This window comes from Pinus tabuliformis, chromosome Q (assembly GCF_031772625.1).
Source record: "Pinus tabuliformis cultivar Carrire ecotype Pingquan chromosome Q, CPIR1, whole genome shotgun sequence".
Lineage (NCBI taxonomy): Eukaryota > Viridiplantae > Streptophyta > Pinopsida > Pinales > Pinaceae > Pinus > Pinus tabuliformis.
In genome coordinates this window covers 1,376,740,358-1,376,751,870 of record NC_142296.1, presented here as the reverse complement: position 1 = coordinate 1,376,751,870, position 11,513 = coordinate 1,376,740,358, and the positions used below count along the sequence as shown (strand labels likewise).

The following is an 11,513-nucleotide window of genomic DNA, read 5'->3' as shown; positions in this document are numbered from 1 at the left end:
ATGTCCGGCCCAGTTCTGTTTTTAATCCTTCTTGAATCCATCTCTTTTACTATCCTTGCTTTTAGATCTTCATTGATGTTATTATCCCATTCTTCTGGTTCTTTCCATTCCCTCCAAATCTCATTATCTCTTCCTTCCTTCCAGTAATCGCTGACATAATTTAAGCCTTTGGCTTTGGCTTCCCTGTATGTGTTTTGCATCTCTTGAATTTCCACCATTCTTCCCCTCTGCTGCCAGGCTTCCTCCCAAAATTTTGCTGTCTTTCCATCTCTTATCTCCCAAAAAGCATGCATATTTATGATATCTCTGTTCTGACACGCCAGATCCCATATCGTAGAGCCTTTTGGCATCACTTCCTTTCTCAAAATTTCTTCAGCTGTAGTAGGCATGTTATATTTTTGAGTCCATATTTCTTTCCATAAATCTTTGCCCCCATTCATCCAGCGCCACCATAGTTTCGCCACTAGGACTTGGTTCAAGGTAAGCGGGTCTCTTAGCCCTAGTCCCCCTGCCTCCTTTGCTTTTGTTAGGCTATTCCATGATATTAAGGCCCATTTCTTCTGCTGTTTTGGCCCTCCCCATAAGAATTTCTGGAAAATTTCAATCATTCTGGTGCATACCCCTTTCGGAACAGCCATTACCGATAGAGGGTAGATGGGAATTGATTGGAGAGTCGATTTCAGTAGCACTAATCTTGCTGCTATATTAAGAGACCTGAAGGACCAGTTGGCTAATCTGTTCTTAAGTTTCTCTAAGGTAGGCTGCCAATTAGCTATCCTCAACGGGTTTACAGCAAGCAAGGTGCCCAAGTATTTTGTAGGTAATTCTCCCTTTCTGAACCCCAACGTTCTTGTCAAATGGTTTTTAACCATTTCAGGTGTATTGAAGATAAAGGTGCTAGATTTGTCCTTGTTAATTTCAGTACCTGAAGCTTCCATGAATAACTCAAGGACCCCTTTTACCCTTTTGACTTCTCTCAGTGAGACGTTACAGAATAGCATAATATCGTCTATGAACTGTTGGTGGGTAACTGGGAGGTTGTTTCCCCATGGTCTCAGCCCTCTTATTTTCCTCTCTCTCAGCTCTTTTTTGAGGTATCTTCCCAATCCTTCAGCCGCTATTATAAATAGGAATGGAGATAAGGGGTCTCCTTGGCGCAGTCCTCTTGTAGCATTAAAGGTCGCGGTTGGAGTACCGTTCAAAAGGATGGAGAAATTAGGCGTAGAGATCATGCTGAGAATCCATTTCACCCATCTGTTACAGAACCCGTAAGCCTGTAGAATTGACTCTAAATAGTTCCAATTTAGGCGATCATAGGCTTTTGAAAGATCAAGTTTAATCATCATTCCTGGTTCCTTTTTTTGTTTCAATGTATGGATTACTTCCTGAGAAACTACCAGACCATCTAAGATTTGTCTCCCTTCCACAAACCCTGTTTGTTCTGGGGAGATTATACTGGAAAGGATTGGCTTTAGTCTTTTGACCATTAAGGTGGCAATGATCTTGTAGATTACATTACAGAGAGCAATCGAGCGAAATCCCTCAGCTGTTTCCGAATGAGCAGTTTTAGGAATAAGAGTTAAAAGAGTAGAGTTTAGACCTGGCCATACCTTTTGCTGTCTGCGCGCTTCCTCCACAACTTCTAAGATTTCTTTTCCTATGAACTGCCAGCTTGCTTGGTAGAATTCTGCTGTATATCCATCTGGTCCTGGGGCTTTATTTCTTTTCAGGCTCTTCACTATTTCCTCCACTTCCTCCAGGGTTGCTACCCTCATCAAAGCTAGATTTTGGTCCCTGGTTACCATCTTTGGGATTTCATTGCTTATCCTGCCTATAGCCTCTGATATGTTCCTTTGAGGTTCAGTGAGAATATCTTTAAAATGTCCTACTAGCTCCTGTTCCATTTCTTCATGTTGGGTTATACGGTTCCCTCCCTTATCTTTAATTGAGAAAATCCTATTTCTCTGACGATGTTGGATCATGGCTTGATGGAAGAACTTTGTATTCCTTTCTCCTTCTCTAAGCCACTGCACTCGAGACTTTTGTTTCCATAAGATCTCCTCCTGCTTTCTTCGCTCCTCAAGTTGCCCTATTACAATGCCCTCTTCTCTACTTCTCTCCTCATTTCTGCCTTCTGATATAATCACCTGTTGCAGCTCACTCATTTTTTGCTCTAAGCGATGTTGTTCTTTGAATATATCCCCAAATTCTTCTTTATTCCACTTTTTTATTTTCCCCCTGAGTTCTTTCAATTTTAATTGGAATGTGTGCATCTTACTTCGCCCACTTTGTCTGCTCGTAGTCCACCATTCTTCTACTTTTGGTAAAAACTGTTGGTTCCTGAGCCAAAATGATTCAAACCTGAACGGTCTTCTTTTAGGACCCTGCTTAAGGTCAATTTCTAACTTTATTGGCTAGTGATCTGAGCCTACTACTGGAAGGATCATAGCCTCTATGTATACATCTCTCATCATGATTTGTTCCGAAACTAGAAATCTATCCAATCTCGAAGCTATTTGATTTATTCTGCCTCTACGATTATTCCATGTATGGGTACCATTTATTGTTTGAATATCCACCATTCTTTGCTTCGATATCATGTCTCTAAATGCTTCCATATCTGGATCTATCCTTCTCAATCCTCCTCTCTTTTCTGCTAAGGTCGTAATCATATTGAAGTCACCACCTATAATCCACGGCATCTCTGAGAAGAGTCTTCGGATTGATTTCAAATTCTGTAGAAATCCTTTGCGTTCGTTTGGTGAGTGCAGTCCATAAACTCCTGAGAGGACTACCCACTCAGATGACCCTATCACTCTAAAAGTTCCTGAGAGGATCCGAGGAAAGCTTATCCAATTTCCAAATTGTATTTCCTCCGGGTTCCATAGGATTGCCAACCCTCCTGCACTGCCTATCGCATCCTGCCCCATTATCTCATACCGAGTATTACCCCTGCTCATTATTTCTTCCATTTTTTGCATGCTAATCTTTGTTTCTTGGACTATCATTATACTTGGTTTGTCTCTTTTCAATTTGTCTTTCAAATATCTCTGTTTACCTCTGCTGTTAAGACCTCTGATGTTCCAGCTTGTAATTATCATTTTAATAGTTTTGGGGGTTGTTGGAATACCTCTGATAGAGGTATGACTCTTCCTGAATTCACCAGCACCTCTTGGATTGTTTCGCTCATCGAACGCCTGCCCCTTTTTTCCTCCTTTGCCAGAGCTGCCCATTCCCGAGTTCTGAGTCCCTTGCATTTCTATCTGTTCCAGTTTGTTTGCTGTTGTTGCCCCTGCCTTTTCCTTATATTTTTGAAATGCTTCTTTATATATTTGCTTCTGTTCCTCAGGGATGAATCTTTCATCTAAAAACCTCCATTCCTGTAGCAATTTCCTCATTATTCGCTCCTCTTCTCCTCCTTTGTCTTTATGTGGGTCTATCTCCATTTGAGTTTGTTCATTTGTCTGTTTCCCTTTCTCTTCTACCTCCCCTTGTTCTGTATCTCCTTGTCCTGATTCCTATTTTCCTGTCTCTTTTAAAATTTCCATTGGCTCCTCGTCGTTGACTTCCTTTTCCATCCCTACTTCCTCCTCCTGGAGGACTTTGAATTTATTTTGCATTTCCAAGGGTATATTTTCCTTGGGTATTTGTCGTTGGGGTGTACTTTTCCCTGATTTCCTTTTGTTCTGTACTTCTTTAAATCCCTCTTCCTCTCGCTCTGGGTCCTCTGCTGGTGCCCTCTCTTCTTCGCTCTTATCCGTTGCTTCCTCTGTTCTATTTAAGGGGCATTGTCTGTAAAGATGGCCATATTCATGACATCGTCTACACTGAACGATATATGTTCGTAATCCACTGGTTGTTGCCAGACCTCATCATGATATTCTAATTCAATGAATTCTGGGAGGGGTTCAGTTATATTCATATACACGCAAATCCTGGCGTATGACGTATATCTTCCTCTTTTGGTGGATTCAGCTACTTTCACAAATGATCCTATTGCATTCCCTATCCCTTCTAGAATCTCTGGATCCCAAAACTCCATTGGAAGCCCAAAAAGTCGTATCCAGACAGGGGCTGCTAGCATTTTCTCCTTGTCTGGATTGTAGCAATCTTCCCAGTGTCGGATAAATAGGCCAGCATTGTTCATAAAGTAGGGGCCTCCCTCGAAAATCCTTTCCTTATCTTCTATGTTGGAGAATATTACTGTGAAAAAACCCTTGGCTCCCAGTTTTAATTCAACATGACCCTTAGGTTTCCATCTCTGTTGTATCCATTTGGACAGATCTTTCTCAGATGGCCAAAACCCTACAAATTTACATATTAAGGCATAATCTCTCATGTAACTTCTATACTCTTCAAGTTTGTTGTTCGGTATTACAAACCTGGGTTTCTTCGATGCCCTAGGGAGACATTTTCCGCTTAATCCCGTCTGCCAGCCGGTTCCCTTTGCTGGGTTCTCTCTATTGTTTGCCCTCAAACCATTCCGCGTTCGTTCCCTACTTGTCTCCCCTGCTGCCATGCTCTTATAGGAGGGGATCTCTCCCCTCCCCGCACTTGTTGCCATTAAACCTTCAGCGCCCGCTGCTTTCTGTGCACTCTCCTTAGCTAATGTCTGCAAATCTCCGGCTTGATCTTTCGCAGGTGGATACAAGCTCCCTGCGTTTCGTCTTAGCGCCAACGCTGCATACAAGGTTGGCTGTTCGAACCTTCACTTTCTCTGAAACCCTAGTTCCATTCGCACCGTCGCACTCCCAAGTTTCAACCAATAATCCAGCTCTCGTATTTCTTTCACCAATGTAGTGAAAGAGCAATAAAAGTAGTTTTGGGTTTTTTTTCTTTCTGTATGGAAGAAATTTGAAATTCGTTATGGGGAGTTTTTTTATCAAAATTGTACATTTTTTTCATCAATGTAGTGAAAAAGCAATAAAAGTTTTGGGGATGAAATTTGAAAACTGTTATGAAGCGTCTCTTTTCAAAATTGTGCATTTCTTTCACCAATGTAGTGAAAAAGCAATAAAAGTTTTGGGTCCTCCTTTTTCTTTTTTCATGTAAAGAAATTTGAAATTTGTTACGAAGTGTTTCTTTTCAAAATTGTTATATAAAGTAAAGGATATTATTATATAAAGTGTCATGTTAGATTGTTATTATAGAAAGTGTGATGTTAAATGTAAAAAGATGAGGATGTTTAAAATGTTAATTATATATTTATTCTTTTAAAATTAATCCACTCTCATTAATGCTAATAAAATATCCATCATATTCAAGTGTATTAAGTATCAAGATATAATTATCATTATTTTAAATTTGATAAAAAACTATTATAATTTAAACTTAAAAAAAAACATGTTATAATTTTAAAACTCAACCTACGATTATGAATCACATAAGTTTCCCAAATTTTAAATTTATAAATTTAAAATAATTAATTATTTTAACAATAAAATTTGAGATTAAAATCATATAATATAAAATTAATTAATTACAATACCTTATTTACCTTTATTATCCAAAAAATTGTATAATTAATTTGATTATATAATTTTTCAATTAAAACCAAATTGTCTATTTGACACAAGTAAATATAATATTAACAAAATTTAATAAACACATTTACTAGTGAGTTTTTAAGCATTTGTAAAATTATATAATATTATAAGATAAATTTACTTTTATTGTTTATAATGGTAAATTATAATAATAAATAAACAATTATTGTTAACGATCAACTAAACACTTAGATTACTCTAATAAAAAAAATATCTAATAAAATATTATTATAATTAATGATGTAGTCTAAGTGTTTCATGCTTTATTTTTCTCCACTAGAATCTAGATTGTCATTTTCCAATGTTTAAGATATTTATTTTTTTCCAATATTGTATTCAACTCATTGAAAAGCTTAGAAAACTAGGATTAGGTGGATTACATAGATCAAGCCCTCAAGCTAGTGATTACAACACATTATTATAACCCAAAAAAAAAAATAAAAAAATCTATGGATTGCTTAGCTAATCCATTATACCGAAATCCTTCGACCTTTATATGCATAGTTCAATCAATCAATCCCCAGTGGAGATCCATTGGCCAAAAATGGCCAAATTGTAATGTACCTCAATTTAGTCAACTATTTTTTTCTTTCTTTTTGCAATTAATTAAAAAATACTCATTATATGAATCTAAGGTTTTACCTCATCATACATCTCATTTCAAAACATTTTTTCTCTAACACAATTTAAATTTTCCATAGCTAGTGAAAAGAGAATTCTAGATGGTCCCTTGCTCACTAGTCTAAACACAACACCATACTCATTCAAGGCATAACTTCTTGGTCAACCTGATCATACTATAGGGATCCATCTCGATTTTGTTGGTTAACATATAACACCCTTCCTAAATGCCACATGTGATACTTGTACCCTTTTTTCCTAATATAATTTAACATAAGGGACTTAGGCTTTATGAATAATAAATTAATTGTACTATATCTTATATACTTATGGTGTATCTAAGTCTCTCCTTTTTCTTTCCCATACTTTATATACTTTTCCCATGGCATTAAGCTTCTCCATGGTATCATACCCATTTATGTTACCTCCTTGCTTTGCATACTCATAATTTTGTTTATGCACTACAAATAAATTACTATTTTGTCCACCCTTAGCTCACTTATCTTTCTTTCTCGAATTAGGTTAAAAACATTATCCTTGGCATATATTATTATTACTATTTCGAAATAATTATATGACATGCAATTATCATAGTAAACCACCCCTCAACCTCTAACTTCAATGTTAACTTGGTCAAATGTGATGTACCTTCCTCAACCCTTAGTTCTCGTTTTCATGGAATTCATGGATCAATAATTCAATTGGGGGCTGATGTGATTAGTTAAAAAGCTTGGTGTGTGTCATGTGACCATGCTACATGGTCTTGTAATAAGAGATCTTAATATTCTCAAGAGAACAACTTGAACGCATTTTTGAGCTACTTAAGAGGTAAGCTTTGACCCTGGGAATTCGATTTTTTCCTCTCACTAGATTTATGTCATAACATGTGGGTTTCGTACATTAATTTTCTAAAATTATATACTCTTAAACACAAACACACACACACACACACAAATTTCATTTAATATGTTGATCTTTTTTGAATTTTTAAGGTAAATGAAGTTTTAGAATTTTAAAGCAAATTAATAACTAATAAAAATTTATTAATTTTTTTTTAAATAATGAAATAATATCAAGTTCATTTAAAATAATTAAAATAATTGTCAAGTGGGTGTAGCTTAGAGAGGAGGTGATATTATCCTCCCCACTAAGGATTCCAACCCCATCTATATTGACATGCTCACTCCTTGGGAGTCACTTCTACATAGATAATTTGTCTATTTTATTAGATATGAAACTAAATTAACATTGAAACTCAAAGATAAATATAGTGATTATAACGTTCAAGATACCCCAAGTGCTAGAGCACAAAGATATCTTAAAGAGAGGGAATGAATTATTGGGATGAGAGTGGATAGACCTTCTTAGTTCATATTTTATTAGGGACTATAATTCAAGTGCATTTACTTGGATATTATAGGATGCATAAAAGAGTATTTCTCAAGGGAGAGTATACCTAGTAGGCTATGTGCTATCCATGTTGTTAGATTCTTTAGCTCATTTTAGTTTACAATTCTAATTAATAGCAAATCGTGTGAAAAGCTACATTATAATTTTTTCTAAACATTTTTAAAGTATTAAAATTAGAACTCTATTGAAATCTTGATTAATAATAAAGTAACAATATTTTCCAATTTAAGAATTTTAATATTTTCTAAGAGGAGAAAACCTTACACACACACACACACATATTTTCCAAACTAAGATTTTTAATAAATCCTCGGAGAAGAAAACCCCTCTCACACACACACACACATTACAATTGTAAAAAAATTGTTTTTTAATATTTAATAAATTTCCACAATTTTTTATAATTTTATTAAAATACACAATCAATACACTAACCTTATAATTTATTAGTAAATACAAAATCATTATAAATTTAGTTACGAACATAATATATAAATTATTCATTTAATTCAAATTTGAATACTCTTTAAGTGTGACTTTTTATGGGATTCCCCAAAAATATGCTCAAAAATCCAAAAAATCGCACTTCAAGATTACTCCATCAAAATTACATCTCATTCTATACATTTTAAATAAGCATGTGTAAGAGAAATATTATAAAGAATTAGATCCCTTATTATATACCATTCTCATTTAAAGTTTTTTATATGGATATTGATGTTAGCATTTATGGTCATGGACATGAATAGTATGCATACAAGACTTCATTTTGAGTTGCTTATATTTGGTGAACCCGGTTGTTCGATATTTTAATGTAAAGATTAAAAAATTAACAATCCTTTAATAAGATTTTTAATGGTGTTTTAACTAGCATTAATGAATTTAATGATATTTAATTTAAAGATTCAATTTACTTGTTTTGGTGCTTTTTGTTGTTGATACTATTCTTTATGATATTATAACTTTTTGTTATTTAATATTTATTTTCAAACTCAAATATAAATAATGATCACATTTTTAACTTGTTCAAAACAGAAAAAAGATAGATGAAGCTATTTAATTTATATACCAAAATTTTCCAATTTATATTGGAATATTTAAATAAGAAATATATCCATATTTTAGCTATTTTAAGTTTTGGAGATTTAATAGGTATAATTTTCTGCCAATTTCAGTTGTATTAGGGAAGATATTTTTTAAAATTTTGATGTTTGAGTTGCGTAGCTTGCACAATTTTGGCGATGGAGGAGTTTTCAAGGTGTTGAATCCATTTGTTTAGTCAAAAGCACATTTTAAACAACTAAACATCACAATCTCGCTCACAGTTGTGTGCAATAATTAAACAAAACCACAATTTAACATATAACATATTCACAATTTACTTCACGATATATCTTGAGGTGAGTGATATTTAATGTTTTTGAAAATGAGATTTTGGCAATAATGTTTTAATTTGTATTAATGAATTTAATGATATTACTCAATTTTACTTGTTTTATATATTTGGTAATTTTTGTTGTTGATGCAATTCTTTATGATATAATTTTTTTGTTATTCAATATGTATTTTTAAATTCATAAATATATCACATTTCTGTTCTGTTAAAAGAAGAACATAGAATAATTAGATAGAATTATTTCATTTACATGACGCAATTCCCTAGTTTTTGGTGGAATATTTAAATAAGAAATATAGTCGTAGTCTCGCTGTTTTAAGTTTTGGAGATTTCATAGGCATATATTTTTGTCAAATTTTCCATTATTAAGGCATATATTTGTTAAAATTTAGATGTTTTAGTTGTATAATCTACAAAGATAGGTGCCTGAGGAGTATTCAAGGGGTTGAATCCATTTATGTAGTTAAAAAAATGCACTTTAAACAACTAATATCACAATTTCCCCCACAAGTTTGTTGTAATCTTAATGAGTTGTCTTTAGTAAGACTTTTTGGAATCTTTTCTGGTGGGATTTTCCCGTCTAATTTCTCTAAAATCCTGCAGGAATTTATCGAAATCACTTATCAGGGTGGGTGGTGAATCTAAACTATACATACAGTCAAAAAGCAAGTTTAAATAACACAAATTAAGATTCCACCTGAATTTTTTTCAGCCAAATTCTACAGTAGAAAGTCCAAAAAATTGTCAAAAACAACTCCTCACCTTAATATATTGTTGTCACGTTAAAATATAAATGTGAGAAGTTTATTGTGATTGCAAAAATAGAGTTTTGGAAATGCTATTTTGCTTATATTTTCCATTCCAAGTTGGTCTAGCCATGTTTATTGTGGTCTGTGATCCAGCCAGAAATGAAATAAGAATGAGTTGTAATTGAGGTTTGCCACGTTGAAAGAGTAGATACATCCACGATGACTATGGCTGGAAGGTGGAGACCACTTACAACTATGCATTTGACATAACCTCTCTATAAAAACTCAGCTCATGAACTCGCCTTTGCAGAGCGTACCAACAACAATACCAATTTCTGGATATCATATCATGGAGTCCAAGTGTTGCATTTGGATTCAATTTGTGGTGTATATCCTGGTAATCAATATTTGCAAGGCGGATGGCCGTGATACGGTAAGCCCTGGCCCTGGGAGATGGGAAGTGGTGATTGAAAATGGAGGTGTGTCGGCGATGCATATGGCCACCACCATTATGGGTACAGTGGTGATGTACAATTACACAGATTTTGGTGATTCTAATATAAGCCTCGCAAATGGAATTTGCATAGGTAAATCAGCCGGTTATCATGATTGCTCAGCGCACTCCATAAAATACAACATTGCTACAAACAAGGTGAGACCGTTGACGCTGAGGACTGATACTTGGTGTTCATCGGGAGCCTTTGCTGCCGACGGTACTTTGGTTAGCAATGGTGGATGGGGCGATGGAAACATGAGCGTTCGTAAATTTGTACCTTGTGAAACTTCTACATGTGATTGCGTTGATCCAGCTGGTGAACCTGGATCTGAGCTTCTGAACGATCAACGGTATGCTTCAAACCAGATCCTTCCTGACAGTAGAAGTATTGTTGTGGGGGGCAACTACGCTTTTACCTACGAATTGCTGCCACCAAGGAAGCCTGGTGAGGGAGTTTACAATCTGACGTTTTTGGAAGACACCTATGTGTCCCAAAACCTGCAGAGCCTGTACAATCTCTATCCTTTTCTTCATCTCTCATCCGATGGAAATCTCTTCATCTTCGCCAACGGTGATTCCATCTTGCTTGATTACCAAAGAAATGTTGTGGTCAGGCATTTTCCAAGAATCCCAGATGGTTGAAGAAATTACCCCACCACTGCCTCATCTGTGATGTTGCCACTGTCCGCATCTGATGCATTTCGGAGGACAGAAATTATGATCTGCGGTGGTGCTCCTGTTGACAGTTACAATTTGTCACTTGTAGGGATTTTCATTGACGCGCTCCAGAGCTGTGGAAGAATGGTTATCACAGATCCCAATGCCGATTGGGCAATGGAGAACATGCCTGCTCCGAGAGTTCTGGGAGATATGCTGCTTCTTCCCACCGGTGAAATTCTGATTATCAATGGAGCGGAGAAGGGATGTGCAGGTTATGGGCAAGCAACAAATCCAGGTCTTGCTCCTTATTTATACAGACCTAATGCATTGCCAGGGCAGCGCTTCTCAGTACTCGCAAGTTCCACTGTTCCAAGAATGTATCATTCCACTGCAATTGTATTGCCTGATGGTAGGATTTTTGTGGGAGGTTCCAACCCCAACAAAAATTATAATTTCACCATTATGTTTCCCACAGAGCTTCGTCTGTGAGCATACAGTCCTTATTACTTAGACGAATCTTCCCTCAGGCCCACCATCATTTCTGTGCTGCCTGCTTCGGTCACTTATGGCGGTAGCTTCAAGGTTCAATTCGCTGCAAATAATCATCATAACATTTCCATTCAGTTCAACATTTA

The 11,513-nt window shown here is 35.5% G+C and overlaps 1 protein-coding gene across 1 annotated transcript; it reads left to right on the top strand.

Annotated features, from left to right (window-relative positions):
* Positions 1–10,071: 10,071 nt before the first annotated feature.
* LOC149225061 (aldehyde oxidase GLOX-like) lies at positions 10,072–10,860 on the top strand. The gene has a single exon (XM_089388340.1). It carries the CDS (start codon positions 10,072–10,074, stop codon positions 10,858–10,860), a length of 789 nt encoding a protein of 262 aa, XP_089244466.1.
* Positions 10,861–11,513: the final 653 nt, after the last annotated feature.